This window comes from Morus notabilis, unplaced genomic scaffold (genome assembly GCF_000414095.1).
Source record: "Morus notabilis unplaced genomic scaffold, ASM41409v2 Scaffold813, whole genome shotgun sequence".
NCBI classification, from domain to species: domain Eukaryota; kingdom Viridiplantae; phylum Streptophyta; class Magnoliopsida; order Rosales; family Moraceae; genus Morus; species Morus notabilis.
The window spans coordinates 66,832-85,938 of record NW_010363924.1 but is presented as its reverse complement, the minus strand read 5'-3'; the positions used below and the strand labels follow the sequence as shown (position 1 = coordinate 85,938).

Below are 19,107 nucleotides of genomic sequence, written 5' to 3'. Positions count from 1 at the left end.
CTAATTAAACACCCACAAACCCGTTTAAGAATCCAATAATTTAAACAAAAGGATTTACTAATTATTAAAAGAGAGTTTTTCTAGTAAAATTAAAAAAATAAATGATCAGTTTTTTTTTATATTTAACTGTTAAATTTATATTAAAAACGATCTATTTTGTATTATTCCGCGATTAAAAACTTATATCACTGTTATGATGATCTATTAGAAAAACTTTCCCATTAAAAAGATGCCAAGTGCAAGTCTGGGCTAATCCATTAACACGAGGCAAAAACAAAGGGAGGGGATAATATATCATCTAACCCACTTGCCCCTATCATAATTGATTGATTGAATGAAGTTACTTTTTTATTAACTTTTTTATTTATTTATTTTGATCTCATCACTAGTCACTACCAGTATTAATTAATAGTCCTCCATACATTTCCTGTTTCCGAGGACCTTCAAGTTTCTACGGCATAACGAGAGACGGCGAAAGAAAGAAGGAAAGAGAAAAGAACATTCAACAATGGCGAAGAGAAACGCCATTTCTGTTTCTGTGCATGTTCTAGTGCTCTCTCTGTTGGCAGCTTCGGTGGCGATTGCGGGAAGAGAAAGAACAGAGACTCTTTTGAAGAGCTTTGGAAATCCGAGTATCCTTGGACCTTCTTTCAATCAAATTCATGATACTTCCAAGTATGGGATTTTGCAGCTCAACAATGGCTTGGCCAGAACTCCTCAGATGGGGTTCGTCTATCTCTCTCTCTCTCTCATGCATTTCTAGATCTTTCCTTCAAAAATTGGATTTTTCTTTTTTGTATTTTTTTTTAAGATCAGGTTTTTACATAGTTTATAAGTTCGGTGTATTTGGAAACTTTTTCTTTTCTCTTTTGATTTGGATTATGCGACTTTGGTTACTGAATAGGAATTTGCCTGATGCTTGCTAGTGCATGGCAAACAGGAAAGTTTTGTTTTTTTTGGAACTTTCAGTGGAATTCTTATATCTCGTTTGATTAGATATACTAACAATAACTTCTGCTATTTGATTTGTATTGTCAATTGGTAGATGGAGTAGCTGGAATTTCTTTGCATGCAATATCAACGAAACTGTCATTAGGGAAACAGGTAACATTTAATTTCTTTCTAATCTCCCACTTGTTTTTATACTAATCATGATGAAACTGACACTGTTGAGAGTCCTGAGGACTTTTAAATTTGGTAAAGAACAGGAAAATACGGTGGATCCTTTGATTATTAGTTTGGAAATTTGACGATTTTAGTTGAATAGGAACCACACGTATGGAGATGCTTTATGAAGCTGCTAACATCTATTTTCAATGTTATTGACAGCTGATGCGCTTGTCTCAACGGGCTTGGCTGATTTAGGTTATGTGTATATAAATATAGGTACCCTTTTCTGGCGTTTCTTTTATATTTCATTTGACATGAAATTCTGTTAATTTTAGATTTTAATTCCGTGTTCGTTGAATGTAGATGATTGCTGGTCTTCTTTAACTCGGAATTCAAAGGTTAGCTTCCCTTTTAATAGTTTCTAACCAAGTATATTTTTTTGCAACTTTCACAATTTGTATAAGTAATTTCTGAGCTTTTCTGTTTTACTCGTGAAGAATTTCTGTCAGCTCCTATCAATTGGTCAAGTACTTCTTAGCATAATAGATGTGTGTTCATTGACATGTTCAATTTTTTCTTTTGATGCTTGTTTGGTTGCGCAGGGGCAGTTGGAACCTGATCCAAAAGCTTTTCCATCAGGAATTAAAGCTGTCGCTGATTACGTACATGCAAAGGGCCTTAAGCTTGGAATTTACTCTGATGCTGGGTAGGATGAATTTCCTTCATTGGATTAGAGAATTAGAAGTTAGATCACAACAATAATATATATATATATATATATATATATTGACAGTTTTTTGTTATGTTTTGTTTTTGGTTTTTTTTAATAGAATATTTGGCCTTCTGTAGTCCCATTTTGATATCAAGGCAAGCTCACTGATATGACTTCCATGTCTGCACTTTTTTAGGGCTTTTACATGTCAAGTTCGACCAGGATCAATTTTTCATGAAAATGAGGATGCAGAGCTGTTTGCTTCTTGGGTTAGTTTCAAGTTTACCTGACTTGATGTGTCCATCTTATTTCTTTTTTTAGCATCTTATATTGCTACTTCTGTTTCATTGTGAGAGTCAGAATCCTTGGCATGGGATAGCATAGTAGTTTCCCAGCCGCCCATTTCTGAAATGTAGCGTCTAAACTACTTGTTTCGAGACATCACTTGAAGAAATTGAGTTTTTTCTTCTGGTTACCTTTTTGTTAGTAAACATCTTATTGGAAAATACTAAATTAGTCTTGAACAAACAAGCACAGTCCACCTATCTAAGCAGTGTAGTTGTAATCTTTTTCCAGGGTTGTTTACTTATATACCTGGCTAATGTTTAATTTTGTTTTGTCAGGGTTTAGATTACTTGAAGTATGACAACTGTTTCAATCTAGGCATCAAACCACAAAAACGGTCTTGCTTCTTCTCAGTCTCAATTACGTTGGAAAGTAATCTCCATTAGTTGCTTTTATTTTGACTTAATGTGTTTCAATGCTTTTCAGATATCCTCCCATGCGTAATGCCTTAAATGCAACCGGACGTACTATTTTCTATTCCATTTGCAACTGGTAATCCAGCTTATTGATCTGTTTGGCCATTTGAGTTCATCCGTGTGTCTTGACTGCCAGTTTCACACAAATTTTTTTTTTTTTTGGCAGGGGTGTGGACGACCCTGCTTTGTGGGCTGGAAAGGTTGGAAATAGTTGGCGTACAACAGAGGACATCAACGATACATGGGCAAGGTTATAATTCTTGATTTATATTCCTTCGAAATGGATGGTGCCTGGTGCCATGCCATGGTGCAATTACTATGAGACACTTTACTAAATAGCTTGCTTTTTTAATTAATTTTGAAGTCAAACTGGAAGTTCTTTATATATATACTGATATTTCTGCAATTAGGCCTAAATTTCTGGTTTACCATAACTTGCTGATACGGCGATTTTGGAGTATCCCAATACTAATCATCCTTATGGTTCTCTTTCAGTGGACAACAATGTCCTCTATTGGCCTCAGATTATTGCTTTTTGTGTTCTATCTTTCGGGAAGATTTTAATACCAATCTTTCTAGTAATCAAACTAAACGTCTAAAAGTAACGAGTGTAGTTGTAAAGTTTTCTTATTTTGAAAATTGTTGTATTGATAGAGTTTCCTTTTTCCCCTCTTGTTTAGTATGACCACCATAGCCGATTTGAACAACAAGTGGGCAGCATATGCAGGACCTGGTGGATGGAACGGTAATAATGGGCCTTTTATGAAGTAAATTGCACAAAGCCATAGGGATTTATTGCTGTAAATGTGAATAAGTTTCTTATCATTTTGAGCAGATCCGGATATGTTGGAAGTCGGCAATGGAGGCATGACTTGTCAAGAGTACCGTGGTCATTTTAGTATCTGGGCGTTGATGAAGGTTTGAGAATTGTCTCCATTATTTTTCACTTATTTATTTGTTTGTTGAAAGTCCATTCTAAGTAGTTAAGAACTAAGAGCAAGGCTTCCTTTGATTAAGGATTTCTATGGAGGAAAATTTTGTATAAGCAGTTATTCATTAAGGATTATTTTTGTTTCAACTCTATTATCACTTTTAGTTCAAGTTTGTAAAACGGATAGCACAAGACACGTGTTTGCGTATTAGCTTTTTAAGTCCTTCAGGTTTACTAATGATGAATGATGATGCTCCATCACATGCTCAAAATTGTATTGAAATTTTCAGGCTCCTCTTATAATCGGTTGTGATGTGAGGAGCATTAGTGCAGAAACTATTGAGATTTTAAGTAATAAAGAGGTGATTCTTGTCAACCAAGGTGAATTTCTCTCTGTGTGTCTAATTGGTCTATAGTACATCTTGCTCTTTATCTTCATTTGTTTATCAAAATTAGCAAATCTAAATACGTGAGACGTATTTTTGTTTCGCAGATCGACTTGGGGTTCAGGGAAGAAGAGTTGACGCTTCAGGACCAGAAGGTTGCAGTCAGGTCTTTTGCTCTCTCTCACCTCATCACAGCACATTAACTTACGTTACAGTTTATTTATTTATTTATATATTTTATATATATTAACTTGCATTACAGCTTAATCAATTGGAATGTAGTATAGAATTCCCTGATTAAATGTAATTTTTGGTCAAAGTTTGTCCAATCAATGATATCTTCCACCAATCTAGAGTCTAGATCCGTCTGCGTGGTCCTTTTTTTGGGTAGTAAAGGGGTAGGCATAAAAAAATATAAATCAATCTAGACCCTCCTTCCTGGTCCATTTTTGGGTGGTAAAGGAGGGGTAGTTTTTTTTTTTTTTCATGACAAAATGTCGCGACATTGTTGGCTTTCCAAGAATATGCACACTTTACACGTATGTAATAACTTGATTTGCTCGTTATTATTTTGCCTTTCCAGGTTTGGTCGGGTCCATTATCTGGAGATCGCTTAGCTGTTGCTCTTTGGAATCGCTGTTCGAAGACAACAACTATTACAGCCCATTGGAAAGCACTGGGGCTTCAACCCAGAACTAGCGTCTCAGTGAGAGATTTGTGGCAGGTTTGGTCGTTGACCTACGTAGTTATCATATGCATGTAATTTTTTTGATAATTCATATGCATGTAATTTTTTTTTATAATTCATATGCATATAACTTGGTCTAGACATATTATGTACATAGCCAATGAACTCTACATCTCAACATATGTGGATTGAGGAATTACCGCTGATCTTAGCATGCAATTTCTGTCACATAGAAATGACGTTTTTCAATATACATGCATGTTATCTTTGAAGATATTGCAATGTAATACTTTTATATATTTTTTAATGGTTGGTCGTACTGCCTGCAGCACAAAGACATTGCAGCCGGAGTAGTTTCGTCGTACAGTGCTCGAGTCGAGAGTCACGACTCTCATCTCTACATATTCAGTCTCCACACTTCGGCTGTCAAGAAGATCTAGCCCCCTGCAGGAGCTTGGACCACTTTGATATCGTAAACAACACTTGATAAATTAGCACGTTGCAATAATTGTATACAATAATTGCAAAACATCAGTCACGTAAAGGGTCACTTTGGTGTCATCAATAGTGACCCTTTTCCACGCTTGTCCTGTACTTACTAAAGTTGATGTCGTTCTGATCCAATAAATATTATCTTTCCATTAAGAGAAGGAAAAGAAATGGCCTTCATACATGTGTGTACCTGCGACCAGATTTCATTAGAAACAACTATATGGTAAATAGGAACCAAGGGGGTAACAAAAATTCATGTGTCCATAATAAACGCTAACAAGATAAAACAAAAACTGTCAAAATGACAATGTCAAAATAACAGTTCTCTGAAAATTCAGTTATTCCCTTTTGCAGGGGGAAAAAAAAAAAGTTCATCCCGGAAGAAAACAAGAGACAACAAAATTCGGCCTGACCAAAAAAAATAAAAAAATAAAAGGTTCTTTAGTTCCAAACTTCAACCAGAAGAAAACACGAGAAACAATAAAATTATGTGGACAAATAGTTACTGCCATGCGACATATGTATGGGCTTCAAACTTATCCTCTGATGCTTGCTTCAGAAAAGTTCCTTTCTTTGATCTGAAATCAAAATGCCAGGGGTGGGAAATCCTTGCCATCTTCGAGTTCATAAAGCTGTCCAGAAATCCTGCAAAGCAAAACAGTCGAGAGGTAAGAAAATTAAGAGTGGAAAAAAGACGACTTAATTTATCCTGACGTTTTGTACACTAGAATGGACATACCTTTTTTCAACAGTCACCGATAATTCTTCTTTTTTCTGCACTCCCAGTGCGGCGGAGTACAACGTAGAATCCGTAGGATATGAAGTAGCTGGATCTGCCTGCTCGCTAGGTAATTGGGAAGGCAATCCTAATGGAGACGGTGTGCGCTTGAAAGTCGGAAACTTGATAGTTCCAAAAGTGGTAGTAGACTGTTTGAGCTGCATGGTCTTCGCGGAGAGCTCCGCAGACTCAGAGATTGCCGGTGGATTGGACCTTGTGGTGACTTGAAGAACTGGGAATTGTTCAAGTGAAAGATCAGGGGGGCTGCTTTTTTTGTCCTGAATCTCCTGATCCTTTCCTGTGACTGTGGGGCTGTCAACCTGGTCAATCTTATGAGCTGATTTTATCCATAAACCACGTCTTGTAGGCTCTGGATTCTTTTTCTTCACCTTCTTGTTGACATCTTTGTCGACATCTTTGTAGAAATCTTTGTAGAGCTCATGTGTCTGCAATATCCAAGACATGATGTCAAGTTCTTATTGATCCGACCATAACTAAATAAAAGAAAGCTTTGAATGACTATTACCAATTCAGGAATGAATGTTCCTGTTCCTCTTGATCTCCCCATTCCCGCAATATCAAAACCAGTAGCCGATAATTGCGAAGGATAAGGATGATAGAATGGAACCATTGGGTAGTATCCATCCGTACCCCCTTGAAAAAATCCATTCCCGTTGAGCTGCAATGTCCAAGTCAGGGTGCTTTGATCCCATACGTAAGAATAGAATAGACCGGGCTGCACAGAGGCAGCCAAAGCATACTCATGATACAACTGCGTGTAGTGTAGACCACCATAGTAACTGTCATAGTCTCCAGTGAGATCAGAAGGTTCACATTTTCCAGTACCAAATGCATGCACAGGAACTAAGGCATCTGGCCTTTCTCCCCTTCCATTTCTATCCAAAGTGTTCTCAAAGAACTTCTCGAGTTCCTCACCCATGCTTGCTCCTGGCAGCAAAAGTATTTCTCCAAGCTTTTGAGCTCCATGGGAAAGAGCACACATTATCCGGTGGAAATTTCCTAAATCAGATTCCGATGGTGCTTATTGTTAGCACATTAGTTGAGATAACTAGTAAAGCAATACCGATGACGCTTGATGTGTGATCAAACGTTATGCTTCTGTAGGAAAATAATCTCTCTTTAGTGTTCTTTATAGTTAAGATATTGCAAGACCATGTTTTTACCTTTATTATTAACAATAGCGATATGAAGATATCCGATTGAATTGAAAATAAAATAAAAAAGAGCTGATCCAATACCTTTACTAACACTACGCCCGAGGTTATTCTTTTCGTTCAGAGGATCTAATATGTTGAGGCGCTTAATGGGGAATTCATGCACTTCAACTTCATGTGCTTTTATCGGAAGTGAAAACAAATCTCTGCAGTTTCTCAAAAATGCCATACTCAGAAGTAATCCATCCCCACCAGCTTCTATTCCCTCTGCTGCAAGATTAAAATTAAAGTATCCTTAAATAAACTATGAACATACTAAACGTTATTTTGGAGACAATCAACACATACCAGTGACTTCAGCAAAGGAAGATAGAGCGACTGGACCATTTATAGTGATGCAGTAATTGCTCCAATCAAATGTGCTATAGTACTCCAAAAATTTATAGAACACCTGTTTTCACAATGTCAAATTAACGTCATTCATACACTTGCATGAAAATGGTAACAGCTGGAGAAGGAAACATAAATCAAAGGGGCGAATACATCTAAAGGTCCACGTAGTGATTCATGAAATAGATTGACAATATACAAGACCAACGTTTCTAGTGCATATGTTGAAATCAAGCCATGATGTGCACCAAGAATTCGGCTTTCATAATAACACCATGCTTTGATCAACAGAATACTGCGTTTGAACAGATGATCCTTTCCAATAAGTTCATCAACCTGAGAAAAGGAAGTAGCAGAAAAGTTGGATATCATTTGAAAAAGAAAGAGCACACGCGGTAAAATTTGATATCATTCAACGCATGGCGGAAGCTAGAGGAAACAAGTCAAGAAAAATAAAAATTTATGTATCATGCTAAGTATGAGAGGACGTATATGATAAACTCAAGCAATGCTGCATGAAATAACAGATAAAATTTGCATGAATCAGACATTCTTTCCATTCATGTCAGGACGCTAAAGTTCATAGAGAGAGAGAGAGTTCTTCAGATAAATTTGGCATGAATCAGACATTCTTTCCATTCATGTCAAGAAGTACGCTAAACTCATGTCCGAATCCAGGGATTAATTAAACGGATATAAGTCAGAATACACATCTGAATTCGGTGATTAATTAAACGTACATGTCCAAATCACAGAGAGAGAGAGAATACATGTCCGAATCCGGCGATTAATTAAATGGATATAAATCAGAATACATGTCTGAATCCGGTGATTAATTAAACGGATATAAATCAGAATACATGTTTGAATCCGCTGATTAATTAAACGGATATAAATCAAATGAAGTAGGAAGTATGTAGAGAAAATGTTTCAGTAGCAGTAAAAGGGTAAGAGGAAAAGCATCCAAATGGCCATAGTTACTTAAAAGATCACTTGCTATTACTCTAAGGGTGCATTTATTTAGCATGAAAGGGAAAATGAAAGAGAAAGCGAGGAGTGATTCCGCTCCCCATCTAATAATGGTTTTACTTACAAAATTAGTAATAAGTATTTAGTGGCCCCACATAATACAATGAATTGGTGAAGAGAATGTCAATCCTAGCACTCCCTGATATTGATTCCTTGTTAAAGGGAATGAATGCCAAATTTACTTATCTAACCTTAATAAGAACCTACATTACACGCCAAATCGCCAATGGTTATTTAATTGTGTAAATTAGGACTTCTTAAAAGAAAAGTATTAAAAGGACCTTTTCATAATTACATTGGTAAAATTACTATTCCTAAGACTAGTGAACACTAGAAAGGGAATGCGATTATTTCTCATCACTATATCCAATACACAAGTAAACAATTGAAAGGGAATCAATAACGTATCCTTATTCTTATTAGTTTACTCTTCTTTCCAATATTACCTTTTCCATTACATTCCTTTATAGTTTGGTGAATGCATCCTAGTTTAATTCATCTAAAAGACACTAAGCTTAAATTAATTAGGCTAAGATCCAAACCTGCTCCATAAAACACAGAGTGCAGAGACCAGCCATTTGATTGAAGGAGATATCTACTGGTATATTCTTCACAGTGCATTTCACAATCTTGACCTGCATCCAAAATCTCAAAATAAGGAAAAAAGAAGAGACAAAAATTGGACTCTATTTCTTTTGCAAAAAAATAAAAAATAAAAAATAATAATAATGATTCGTCCTTTTTGCTTAAAGCATGTGAGAGAAATAAAGTTGTTTGTGGAAAGAGAAACAAAAAGGGGATGGGTATGCTTCTGCGTTGGACAAGAGTGAGGATGCAGCTAGTGAGAACACAGATATGAAAGGCCTGAGAGTTACTCTCTTACAAGGTAGTTCTTTGAAAGACAAGGCTTCAGCTGGAAAATGTATTCCTTGCATCAAGCAAAACTGCAACCTTTTTATCGTTTCAGAAGAATAGTTGCCAACACAAACCATGTTTTGATTGTGAGGAGAACAACAACATGTTGCTAAAAAAATTTTGAAAACAAATACTTTTCCAAGCCTAGCCACCTTTATAAGGGAAGGGAGTCTATCCCTTACATTCGATTCTGAATCTGGGACAGTTTTAAATGCCGCTTTACCCTGAAAGGAAAACGAGCTTTGCTCCTCTCGGCGCTAGGCGCTCCCGTGGTTCGCACTATGTCTATTTACTTTTAGTGTCTTAGGGTTTCTCAAATCTTAAAACATAGAAAACGAGGATTCAAGGAAGCTATATTTAATTGCTTACTTATTAAGGATTTTGCATTCATAATTAAGACATTCGCCTCAAGATCTCTTATTTATACGTTTTTCATGTTTTACCTATTATTGTAATCTTTTTTCCAAGTTAGTCTTTCTGTTTTACATTGTATGAGATGGTAAGAGGTGTTGATCATTTAATGCTTGAAAACCACAGGACAACAATTTAGAAGTAATGTCTATAGGTTGAGTCAAATGATTTGGAAATTGAAAACCTAGCCTTTTAGGTTAATACTTCGAAATTAACTTACGTAATGCTAAGATATTGTTAAATAATGGTTTGTTTTGGCTATCTCGTCAAAATTTTCACCTTTATTTTACTAGCTTTTATTAACTTTTAACTCTTCCGTTACTGAAAAGAACTACGGGATCCACTATTCTCCACTATCAACTTGAATTTTGAATCATTTAGGGCATTCCATCCCCAGCTTGTCGTAAACCCAAAATTTCACCATTTCCATATCTAGTTTGTTACTTAATATAGGAAAATCATGAAGAGTTGAATTCTATTACTGTTATATTGAGAAAATTTAGAACTCAAGAGTTGTGGGCTAGTTTAGAACCGGCTTAAGCTTAACTACCACTAAACTCTTGCAATGAAAATTGTAAATTTTCACACCTGTTTGAGGTTAGCTACAAGTGATAGTAAAACTAGAATGTTTCAATGGTACACGTACTGTTTATATACTGCTCTATGCGAAACACTGCCTAGTTTCTCCATGAAAACTGTCTAGTTTCTCCGCAAAAATGTTGTTTCACTTGAAACACCGTTCACAATGGAAGAGAAAGACCAATATATGAAAATAATAAAATCCATTGGTTAAGATGTTGGGCTTGAGCTTTAGCTTGGGGTATAAATGTTTGGCCGATCACCTTCATCATCTCTCTTGGCTGACCACCAGTTTTCCTTATGCAGATTCCCTTATTTCTCTATTGAGTTTCCAAAGCGAAACCAAGATAAAAGAAAGAAATAAAGAGAAAAGAAGAGAAGAATCAAAAGAAAGAGGAGATGCAATAGGCAGGAAATACGTGTATTCAATACTAATAATCACTGGTCCAAAGTGCAAATACAATCATTAGGTCTACGCTGTTAGGATCCTGGTTGAGTCTCACATTGCTAAAGTATGGGCTTAGCATGTAGGTTTATAACCACTTGGGCACCCTCTCCCTACAAGCTAGCTTTTGGGGATGAGTTCTATCCAGGGGTTATAACAATTGGCATCAGAGCAGGCACCGGTTAGGAAAGTGGATGATATAGCGGTGGAGGTTCGTGAGGAGGTCCAGCGCGACTTGGAGACCATGAAGGGAGAGTTGCAGGAGGCGTTTCGTGAAGATCTTAAGAAGATTCCGAAGCTGGAAAAGAGCATGGAGATGGTGATCGGGAAATTGGAAGAGCTTCTGAGGCAGCGGGAGGTTTCCACACCGGGATCGACGGCTTCGGGTAAGGAGCTTCCTTCGATCCCAACAATGACACCGGGCGGACTGAACGGGAGGAATGGTGGACTGTTCGACGTCGGGGGTCGCCATAAAGCGTATGAAGGTGGAGGACGACCAGACACGATCCACCGCGAGGGTGCGAATCGAGGAGAATGGCGGACATGGCGGGTGGAAATGCCGGTGTTCAACGGGGAGGATCCTGACGGATGGATTTTCCGTGCAGAGAGGTACTTCGCTCTCAGCCGAAGCTCAGAGACAGAGAAGCTGGAAGCGGCCGTGGTCAGTATGGAAGGGGAGGCGCTGTACAAGCTAGCTTTTGGGGATGAGTTCTACCCAGGGGTTATAACAATTGGCATCAGAGCAGGCACCGGTTAAGAAAGTGGATGATATAGCGGTGGAGGTTCGTGAGGAGGTCCAGCGCGACTTGGAGACCATGAAGGGAGAGTTGCAGGAGGCGTTTCGTGAAGATCTTAAGAAGATTCCGAAGCTGGAAAAGAGCATGGAGATGGTGATCGGGAAATTGGAAGAGCTTCTGAGGCAGCGGGAGGTTTCCACACCGGGATCGACGGCTTCGGGTAAGGAGCTTCCTTCGATCCCAACAATGACACCGGGCGGACTGAACGGGAGGAATGGTGGACTGTTCGACGTCGGGGGTCGCCATAAAGCGTATGAAGGTGGAGGACGACCAGACACGATCCACCGCGAGGGTGCGAATCGAGGAGAATGGCGGACATGGCGGGTGGAAATGCCGGTGTTCAACGGGGAGGATCCTAACGGATGGATTTTCCGTGCAGAGAGGTACTTTGCTCTCAGCCGAAGCTCAGAGACAGAGAAGCTGGAAGCGGCCGTGGTCAGTATGGAAGGGGAGGCGCTAGCGTGGTTCCAGTGGGAGGATGGACGGCGAGCAATCCGTGACTGGCTGGATCTTAAGCGGATGATCCTAGAGCGGTTTAGACCCACGCAAGAGGGGAGTCTGCACGAGAAGTTTCCTTGCTCTCCGGCAAGAAACCACCGTGAGGGAGTACCGTCAGCAGTTTGAAGTCATGGCGGCGCCACTAGCGGGAATTCCAGAGTAGGTCCTGGAAGGAAATTTCATCAAAGGACTGAAACCGGACGTGAGGGCTGAAATTCGAATGCTCAAACCAATTGGGCTGGGCCAAATTATGGAGTTGGCCCAAAGGGTGGAAGACAGGAATTCACAACTTAAGTCCACGAGGGGACCCATGAGCTCGCAGGGAGCTTGGCCCAGAAATTCTGTTGGCCCTCTTGCTGCAGCAACACGTAATGGACCCTCATTTCAGCCACATTCCACACAGCCGACAGAGAAACACGTGGGTGCTTTGTCATCTCCATTCCGCCGCCTCACTGATGCCGAATTACAGGCAAAAAGGGATAAAGGGCTGTGCTATCGTTGTGATGGCAAGTATTCGGTGGGTCACCGCTGCCCCAACCGGGAGCTGCAAGTTCTGGTGGTCAGGGGAAAAGAGGCTGACGGCGAGAAAAATGGTGAGCCCGGGGCGGAAGCGTGGGAGGATGCTTTGGTAGAGGAGCTTGTGGAGTTGTCACTAAATTCTGTGGTTGGATTGACAGCACCCCAGACTATGAAACTCAAGGGGCGGATTAAGGGAACTGAGGTGGTAATATTAATTGATAGTGGAGCTAGCCACAACTTCATCTCCACGGAGTTAGTGAAAAGTTTGGATTTAGGTCTGGATACCACGGGCGGTTATGGGGTAGTGATGGGAACCGGCCTCACGGTTAAGGGAGAAGGTGTGTGCTGCGGAGTGGTCATATCGGTGCAGGACGTTGAGATCGTAGAGGATTTCCTTCCATTGGAATTGGGCAGCGCAGACGTGATACTTGGAATGCAATGGTTGGAGACGCTTGGGGCTGTGGCAGTAAACTGGAAAGCCCTCTCGATGAAGTTCAAAATCGGCGATACCGCGGTGGTTTTGCAGGGGGATCTAAGCCTCTGCAAGTCCCCCATTTCCCTGAAAGGTATGTTGCGGAAGGGGCGACCTAGAAAGGCCAGAGTGGGCCGCCGTGGACGTCAGTGTCGGAAACGTGGTGGTATGTTAGGATCTTGGTTGAGTCTCACATTGCTAAAGTATGGGCTTAGCATGTGGGTTTATAACCACTTGGGCACCCTCTCCCTACAAGCTAGCTTTTGGGGATGAGTTCTACCCAGGGGTTATAACATAGTTAAATAAACACTAATAATAAGATAAATATAACGTAATAGCGTATTATACTCCTAGTAGATAAACATAACCATAAATTGCTAATTATTTATATCTTGTTCTTCATCCATTTCATTATAATTAGCTATAGAACCATGAGCAGCCACAGAAGCAACTGGTGCAGTTCTTTTGCGCCGTTAGACATGCAAGAAAATGAAAAGGAGGATCTTTGCTTTTGGGAATTTATTTCATCTTTAGAATCTTACAAAACGTGAAACACTAAGGTGAAGAAAATGAATAGAAAACAAAGAACAAGAAGGGCGAAAAAAAGATCAATAAGGAGTAATTTTAGAATCTTAATATGAAACTGAAAGTGGAGTAGCTTGGCAAATCCAAAGTGAAAATAGGCAGGAAATACGTGTATCCAATACTAATAATCTATGGTCCAAAGTGAAAATACAATCATTAGGTCTATGTATAGTTAAATAAACCCTAATAATAAGATGAATATAACGTAATAACATATTATACTCCTTGTAGATAAACATAACCATAAATTCTAATTATTTGTATCTTGTTCCTCATCCATTTCATTATAATTAGCTATCTAACCATGAACAGCCACAGAAGCAACTGGTGCAGTTCTTTTGTGCCGTTAGACATGCGAGAAAATGAAAAGAAGGATCTTTGCTTTTGGGAATTCATTTCATCTTTAGAATCTTACAAAATGTGAAACACTAAGATGAAGGAAAATGAATAGAAAACAAAGAACAAGACGGGCAAAAAAGATCAATAAAGAGTAATTTTAGAATCTTAATGTGAAACCAAACAATGGAGTAGCTTGGCAAATCCAAAGTATCATTTCCGCCGCCAAACTAAACTATATGTGATGGGAAGCCTAACTCCTGGTTACGGTAGCGTAGCTAGGGCTATGAAAAGCGAGGGAGTCCCTAGACTGTGAGAAAGAGCCCTAACGCACAAATTGAAGATGCAACCTCCAATTAGAGAAAAGAAGGAAAAAAGGAAAAGATGTATGGTAGCCAAATTGGCGATACCGAATCAACACGTAGTCATCACCACAAGCACGTTACATGATCCTGTATAATGCAGGTTTGGGGTAGTACGATGCATGTGATAGCCATTTCAGCTGGCATATCAGAATGTAAACATCAATTTATGAAGTTCTCAGTACAAAGAGCCTGCCAATAAATAATGACAACTCAAGAGTTGGTAAAATAGTTGGGATTTAGAGATGGCGTCCCTAGCATTATTCTTTCAACAAAGATATAAAAAAAAAAAGTAGTCACTTAATAAAAAAATGAGCAACACATACAGTGTTCTTGAAATTAAGAAAGATCAAAGCCAAGAAAGGAAAACCTGCGCGTTGATGTATTGAACATCTTTAACTTGGAACTCGGAGTCTCCTTCACGTTCCAGTATGCTGCACACTTCTCCTGCAAAATCCTCTACCAAATGTTGATGGCTGAAAGCAGTAATATCAATATCCCCATCGGGAAGATAGGTCTTCAGAGGGACTGAGCCGAATGCTAAAACCTGTAAGGAGAGAAGAAGATAGATAAATAACTTTTGTGTTAACTTAGCACAGTGATACCAGGGTATACATATTCTGATGACATAAATAGATTTCCACCAGAAAATCTTACTTTAACAACGGCAGATATAAAAGAATTAATAAGTGTTGTATAGCCAAAAACAAAAGGATTATAGCTTACTTATTTATGAATTTTCAAATCCAGCTCACAAATAACATATACCATCAATTGCAATTAGTTTATATCCAGCTCACAAATAACATATACCACCAACTTTCATTTACTGGCATCAGCACCCAAAGGAGGGGGTGGCATAAAGCTCTATGATGCTACATAAAATGATGATAAAAATTATGATACAAAAAAGGGTAAACTAACTTAACGTTATTGGAAATCTAAAAAAGGAGATATTTCTGGTGTGAAAGAACTATAATGTCAAAGATCCTTCAGATAGCACATTTTAACTTTGGCTCCTCAGTTTACACAATCTGCTGTCACACAGGAAGTATCGGCTTTCTCATCATTCCGTAAGCAGACAATAGTTACTCGTTGTCCTTTTTTTTTTTTTTTGGGTGGCAGAAACACGTAATGTTGCTCGATAAGGGACCGAAATATGCGGAAATGGGATATTCAACCCACCATGCTCCTAAGTACTGGGGGCTAAACACGTATCTATTCCTTATCAAAATATAAATAACCAATTCCTTTTTTAGGTTTTGATTTTAACAAGAGAAGTCAATCACGTGCAAAATTTTAAATTGTTACTAAACTGACAAAAAGAATGAGCAATCTATATGAGCTCTTGATGTCATGCTATGTTTTAGTTTTTACAGCATTACAAGAATTTTAAAACAAAAGGAACAAGCTTGACCGTAGACTAAGCAAACGATGCATGTTTTAGAAACATATAATCCACCAGAAGAGACTTAAATATATTGGCAGGATTCCATTCTTGGTGGTATCTGTAACATCAATTAGAAGAAGTAGATACATTCAAAATGAAAAAGAAGAAAAATATATTAATAATTCATATGTAAAAAGGAGTCAAGGGAAAGCAGAGCAGGAAATATCTCACCTCGGTTCCAAAATATCCTATAATTAGTGACCTCAAATAATTTATGACCTCCTTTCTCCTCTTATCACACATTATGTTTGGTTGGACAGTACATAATATCTCTTGGGTTCTTTGCTCGGACATCAGCCAGAGCTCAGCATCCATTAACAACAGGTCTTGGTTAGGTGAAGAGAAAGAAGATAAAGAAGAGTGAGGAGAAAAGTTTTCTTCTTGAAAATCTTCCATAAGAAACTGAAACTTTAGGATTTTGAAAAAGGAACCTGGTGAACCCACAGAGAGACAACAGCAAAGGAAGATTTCAATAACAGACTGAATAAAACAGCGTTAGAATCCTAGGAAAGTGAGAAAACGAAAATGAACTAGCTGTACTGAAACAATCAAGAGGCCTAAGAATTATGTGAAAAAAATGCAAGGATCGTCGTCTGGGGACGCCTTTGAAGAGATGAGTGGCTGTAGAAAAGCTTACTTACCAGCAAAGATGAAAAAGATAGGGAAAAAAAATCCCAAAATGCTAAAAAATCAGAAGGAAGGAACTCAATCTATAATGTCTATTTAAAACGAAAGGGAGAAGAAATTAAGCTGCTTGGATGCTTCAGCAATGGTCTACAGTCTTCCATGTCTGTTGCATACTTGAAGAAACAGATTTCATAAGCTTCTCTATATGTTAGACACAACTGTCATGCCTGGAGAAAAAAGAATTGGGGCTATTTTGACATGTGGTTATGAGGGAATGGTTAAATAGGTGAAATAAGCCTTTTAAAATATGAAAAAGAAAAATGAGGTCGTAAATGGAAATAGAGAAGGAAACGTTTAGCAGAAAAGGAAAAGTGCAAGAGATAAGGACAAATGTGATTACATACAAACAAAAGCAAAAAGAATGAAATTGTTCCTATGCCCCCCTCTTAATGACAGCATCAAGGGAAATCTAGTGAAGAAAGCGGATGATAAATGATATGTAGAAATGAAGAGATGGCAAAAAAAGGAAAATGACTGTACATATCAGCGTTCCATAGGGTACTAATATTAACACAGCTCACCGCCAATTCGAGATGAACCCACTTTCTTAATTTCTGCCGAGATAGAGCAAAGTCTATAATAAGGTAATAAAATATAAAATTTGATTACAAAAAAATAAGAGGGAATTTCAAAATGCTTCCATTTTTCGAATAGTACAAATAATATTTCTTCTATTTTTATCTACAAGCCAAACTATTCTTAGTTATCTCATTCTTGCTTCTCCATTTTTTTTTATTTGAAAATCTTGCTTCTCCATTCTTGTACAAATGAAATTCCTATTGTGTGGGTGATTACAAATTAATGGCACCCTATTAATACGCTATCTGACCTTGTCTTTATAGATTATATTCATTTATTGCATTCATTCCACAGATTTTCTTATTAATTGTCTTGCCAATTGATCAAATGACTTTTTTGAACTTTAGGGATTTGCTCAAATGAATTTGTCTTCCATAGAAATATTTCCAATAAGATACAGAGAGACTCATTAAATGCCCTTGGTTTTTTAGGACCAAGTCAGATTCTGCCAAAATTACCACATCACAGTTACCAAACAAAGGTGCCCACAAGCAGATGTCATTCAGTGTATTTCAACTAATCAGAGCTTAAAATTCGTGGGAACTTTGGAATCATAACAGACAAGTAAAAACAAAATTAAATCAAGTTCTTAGACGTATGAGTCGAGCACATGTGCCGAGCAAAAACATAATGACTGCTACTGAGCACAAGTACTCACAATGTAAAAATTAACAATAATAGTAAAAAAAAAAAAAAGCTTGGTATAACCATTGGATGCATAACCACCCAGCATATTCAAAGAGAAATACACATACTAAAGGCAATCATTAGCATAATACTAAAGGCAATCATTAGCATAAAAAACATACTAAAGGCAAAGGCAGCCTAACTGATGTGTATTCAATTTTAGCCATCTTCACTGTTTATATTTGACTTTACGAAATTGATAAATAATAACCGAGTTCTCAAAAGAAATCTTCAAGCCACAAGGCAGAGCATATCGAAAAGGAGACGGAAGAATGAAATCAATCTTCCACATTTCAGTTTGACATATTAAGACCCTGTGATTCTCCACACATTATTTTGGAATGTAGCGTCAAACTCAGACAACAAGGCACAACAACGTACCTCTTAAGAGAAAACTCGGATGACAAGGCACCGAGCAACCAAGTGTTTGAAAATTGAAAATAAACATTTTATCAAGTCTCTTAAGTTATGTATACCCATATCAGCATATCATACAGTCATCAACGTATACAACCAAAAGAACACAACGAAAATATATAAGTGTTTTCTTTTTCACACTCAAAATAAAGATAAGTTACACGTTCCTAATTGCAAAAAATAGATAACTATGTCAGCAAGTGTCAGTACATGTGCTTTGGACCATCGCAACTTCATATCATCTCCTAAAAGTATTAAATATTTGGGTTCTCTAAGATTTAAAAAAAAAAAAAAAAAAAAAAAATCCTTCTAAGTTAACATGAGTAAACATCTTGCCCTGCCTTTTCTTTCCTTTTTTCCCCTTTTTTCTTCTAACATTATATTTTTAAATATTTGTTATTTGGGAATGCAACAAGTTTATATATATATATATATATATGTCCATTTCCAGAATAACAACTTGTCCATACTGATACTCTAGCCATTGTAAACTCTACTCTAATCACTCATTTCCAAATAAAAGAAAACCCCTTTTCCACTATTCCTTTTTCGTAAGTTAATGTAACAAGATTTTACCAAATAGAACTACTGAAAAGAAAAAATCCAATTTTGGAAACAAATATACTCAAAAAGTTAAACAATGCTCATCAATGATTAAATTCAAAATCTAAACTAAATAATCCAAATACGAAATCCTTTGTTTTTTTTTTTCCCTTTTTTTCTGAAGAGAAAATATATTACCTTTTCTTCTCTTCCGCTTCGTCTTCTTGCTTTTGCTGAATCCTAACTTTCCATCGGAACCCCAGAAATCGAGATCCGACGAACGCAAAAACATCTTCTCAAACGAGAACGCTTCCAAAACCCTAAACCCAAAACCAGTTTTAAAAAAAATAAAAATAAACAAAAAACCAACATC

General features: G+C 37.7%; 2 protein-coding genes across 2 annotated transcripts; one reads left to right on the top strand and one right to left on the bottom strand.

Annotated features, from left to right (window-relative positions):
• Nucleotides 1–245: 245 nt before the first annotated feature.
• On the top strand, nt 246–5,233 carry LOC21394497 (alpha-galactosidase 3). Its single transcript, XM_024170254.1, has 15 exons — nt 246–726; nt 1,046–1,104; nt 1,330–1,386; nt 1,474–1,508; nt 1,713–1,816; nt 2,019–2,091; nt 2,446–2,504; nt 2,594–2,659; nt 2,750–2,833; nt 3,264–3,328; nt 3,419–3,501; nt 3,805–3,895; nt 4,008–4,066; nt 4,484–4,624; nt 4,918–5,233. The coding sequence occupies exons 1-15, from the start codon at nt 509–511 to the stop codon at nt 5,026–5,028; spliced, it is 1,305 nt and encodes a 434-aa protein (XP_024026022.1). The 5' UTR covers nt 246–508; the 3' UTR covers nt 5,029–5,233.
• Nucleotides 5,234–5,316: 83 nt separating this feature from the next.
• LOC21394496 lies at nt 5,317–18,066 on the bottom strand. The gene is made up of 9 exons (XM_024170275.1): nt 17,986–18,066; nt 14,742–14,918; nt 8,995–9,087; nt 7,577–7,759; nt 7,382–7,484; nt 7,118–7,303; nt 6,385–6,878; nt 5,820–6,304; nt 5,317–5,725 (listed from the first exon to the last, which is right to left on the bottom strand). Exons 1-9 carry the CDS (start codon nt 18,064–18,066, stop codon nt 5,665–5,667), a joined length of 1,863 nt encoding a protein of 620 aa, XP_024026043.1. The 3' UTR covers nt 5,317–5,664.
• Between the last annotated feature and the right edge of the window lie 1,041 nt (nt 18,067–19,107).